Source organism: Aplysia californica, unplaced genomic scaffold (genome assembly GCF_000002075.1).
Source record: "Aplysia californica isolate F4 #8 unplaced genomic scaffold, AplCal3.0 scaffold00103, whole genome shotgun sequence".
NCBI classification, from domain to species: Eukaryota; Metazoa; Mollusca; class Gastropoda; order Aplysiida; family Aplysiidae; genus Aplysia; species Aplysia californica.
This window is the reverse complement of record NW_004797373.1, coordinates 922,791-926,065: the sequence shown is the minus strand read 5'-3', so window position 1 is coordinate 926,065 and position 3,275 is coordinate 922,791. Positions and strand designations below refer to the sequence as shown.

The 3,275-nt window shown below is 45.1% G+C and overlaps 1 protein-coding gene across 1 annotated transcript in view; it reads left to right on the top strand.

Moving 5' to 3' along the window:
• Nucleotides 1-1,535: 1,535 nt before the first annotated feature.
• The window catches only part of LOC101850793 (protein Wnt-6-like), a 39,409-nt gene continuing 37,669 nt past the window's right edge, over nucleotides 1,536-3,275 (top strand). The window contains exons 1-2 of the mRNA XM_035968989.1: nucleotides 1,536-1,547; nucleotides 2,756-2,944. Of these exons, the coding sequence (XP_035824882.1) occupies nucleotides 1,536-1,547; nucleotides 2,756-2,944 (201 nt within the window). The remainder of the gene's footprint in view (nucleotides 1,548-2,755; nucleotides 2,945-3,275) is intronic.

Genomic DNA, 3,275 nt, shown 5'->3' with positions numbered 1-3,275 from the left:
AGAAGCTCTTCCCGGATTTCTCAAGCCGTCAACCGGTTCTACAGCGCCACAACTCGGTATATTACTGGCCAACCAACTGGGCGCCGATAGAACCTGTCTCATAAGCTGCTGATAAGGATCTACTGGTGAACAATTTGAAAGAATCTTGTTTCATGAGGAGATTCATTCGTGTAAGGAGCGGTTCTCAAGTGGTAACAAAGTACCCCTCCCCCCTCCCACCTCACTCACTCCCCCCTACTTCCCCCAAACGTGACGGGGGCCAGGCATCGAGTGTGTGAGTCATCGTGTGAGCCCCGGCCTCTACTCTCCGTGGTTTATGAGAGCCGCGTTCAGCCTGATGCAATGCCTCACTGATTTCATCCACCCGCTCCTAGCTTGTGCCACGCAGTTATTGCCGCCGCTTCCTGGTAGCACTACTCTGGTGCCGGCACCAAGATAACACTCGGAGACTCTAGGAGCAGGCTCTGAGTGTAGAAAGTGATTTACTACGTGTTTTGATAGCACACTCTTGCAACAGTCCACCGGATTCAAACCCCTACCTAAAACGTAAGAATCTATTTGGAAGAGTCTATCGGAAAAATCTCTCCTCAGGAAAAAAAAATCTAACTAAACTGCATAGAAATCTTTTTACCTTTAGCAACAGGTGTGACAACAGGTGGTATTCCCCGAGTTTTTAAAGCCAGTTGGTCCTTTGGGCGTGCCAGAGCCAATAACGTTTTTGCTAAGTCTCTGTTTCGACACTTCGCTGAAAGGCTAGGGGGAAAGCCCGCTCTGTGTTCGTTCCTTGATGAGAAAGACAGCCTTTAGAGGGAAAAAAGACGACGCGAGTTATCTGCTCGAAATTCGCAACGCGTTTTTCTGTTCACATAATCAACACTTGGAATGGACCTTGAATTTGGCATCATCATCTGTCATTATAGCTCATAACGAAGAGGCTCAGGGGAGGGAGTAGGAGAAGTGACGGGAACAAGAATTTTAGATTTTCGTTGCTCCAGAATTTCTTGAGTTTGGACTGTACGAGATACGTGCTACAAATCTCAGCACATCTCAGATTTAGGGAGGACATCAGGCCAACCAACCACGAGACGGCGCAACACCCCAGAATCTGTACGTGTAGATCTCCGCTGCTCGAGTTTGGAGGAAGTTTTTTTGCTTGTGAATGAGTGGTGAACACGTCGTCAGATCCCTGCTCTGGCCTCTCGGATGAGGGGAACGAAATTATTGGAGAGCAACAAAAACAAAACAAGCGACAAAAAAACCCGGTGAGTGCTGCAACCTGTTGGCGCGTGCCAAGTCTTCCCCCCATTGAGCGCCATCCCGGCCCCGGGAAGAGGGGTTTGCACCTTCGGGTCTCTGTGTGAGTCGAGACGTGCGATGGCTCCGGGGGTCAGAGGTGACAGGTTCTGAACACAGCGAAGAAGCTCTGGCAAAAAGAAACTACGCTCCTGTTTTTTTTTCTCTTTCCTGTGGCTCGAAACCACGTGAAGACTCGTGGATCCCTTACCTCCACGGGATTAAGTCTCCTCAGCTCCAAGATGACAGACGGAGTAAGCCGACGGTTCTGATGTGCAGACTACACGGAAGTATTGAACTCAGCAGTCTACGGGGTTCCTGTGCTGGGATACTGCGGATCACCTACGGAACCTGAACAGTCAAGAACTTTTTGTCTTCGCTTTCTGGGACTCGTTGCCCGTTGTCGTGCTCTATAGAACAGCGAGTAGTAAGCTTTGTCTATTTTAATTTCACACCTCACTTGAGGAGAAAAAAGTTTCCAATGATTCGTCTCTGAGATTGTTTCGGAACATGCTGTTGATCTTATTCTGTTTTAAGTATTTTTTGCTTGAAAGTTGAAACAAATTCAGTTTTCTTGGGAAAAGAGACGGTCTGCAGGACACGGAAGGGCCGATAAATGTACCGGAAACTGCTGTCTCAATAGACATCGGGCTCAGGAGAACAGCAGACAGCAAAACCTTGCGTCAACATTGTGCTTCCAGTGTCGTTCTGAATCACAGGCCAAACATGTTTCAAATTCCTGTGAGGGTTCTTCGAATTCTCTGACCAGAGGAAAACGATCAACAACAAATATATCTATTTTTCTACACAGCTAGGCTCAGAGTGACAAACTGTTGTTTATCATTGAGGTTCAGTTGGTCTACTCTAGCTGACGTACAAGGATTATTTCAAGAATTTCTTCACGTTTACCCAGGATACTCCGGACACACAAAGGAGGATTAAATACACTTTCCAAAAGTCTACTGCTGCCTAACTCTCTACAAGCTAGGATTTTTTTCTAAAGAACACAAAACAAACAAACAAATAAACGAACAAATAAGACACCGAGAAAATATTATTTCGTGATAAAAACAACAAATACAATAACTAGGACGACTGATGTGATCTTATTTTGACGATTGTTGCAGCGTCTAGCTTGATATATCCTGTTGCTGTATCAACCTTAACTATTTAAAGTTCCTTTTAAACATCGAAAGCATCAAATACAACTCATAATACTTTTTATTTTGAATAAAGAAAAACAATAAAATCACAATAATAACAAAAATAAAATTAAAAACTAGTTGAACATATCGTGAGTCCTTCTTGAGCGAATATTTCAACGTCTGGTTTCTGGAGGCGGTCAGACTACTGATGTCGTCTGAACCGTAACCAATCTAAGGATTTCTTTTTCCACGGATTACAAACACCAAATACGACGCAAAAGCAAAAAGTTCTATCATCATATTCCCAATCCTCGGAGACCTCTGAGGAGGTTGTACCCCTGTGTAGCGAGCCTTTCATCGTCCGGCTTGATGAGACGGTGGTTATCCTGATGCCAGAAGACAATGCGAGTGTCGTTTGTGGTGCTTCTGCTCGTGCTGGGAGTGCTCACGCCGCGGGCACACGCCAAGAAGCTCAGGACAAAGGCTCCCAAAGGCACCAAGTGGTGGTGAGTAAATGCAAGGATTTCACATTCTGTTTCTTTGGGGTTGTTTTGTTTTTTTGGTTGTTTGTTTCTTTGTTTTGGAGGAGTTTTTTTTGGGGGGGGGGTTGTTTGTTTGTTTGTTTGTTTGTTTGTTTGTTGCTTTTGTTTCATCCTCCTCTCCATTTAACCTTTTTACTTTTGTTGGAGAAGTAAAAGCGGCGTGGAAAGGCTCCCAAAGGGACCAAGTGGATATGAGTGGACACTTGGTTTCATGTACTGTTTGTTTTCGGGTTGTTTTTTGTTGTTGTTGTTTGTTTAGTGGGTGGTTTGCGGGTGCTCTGGTGTGGTTTGCTTC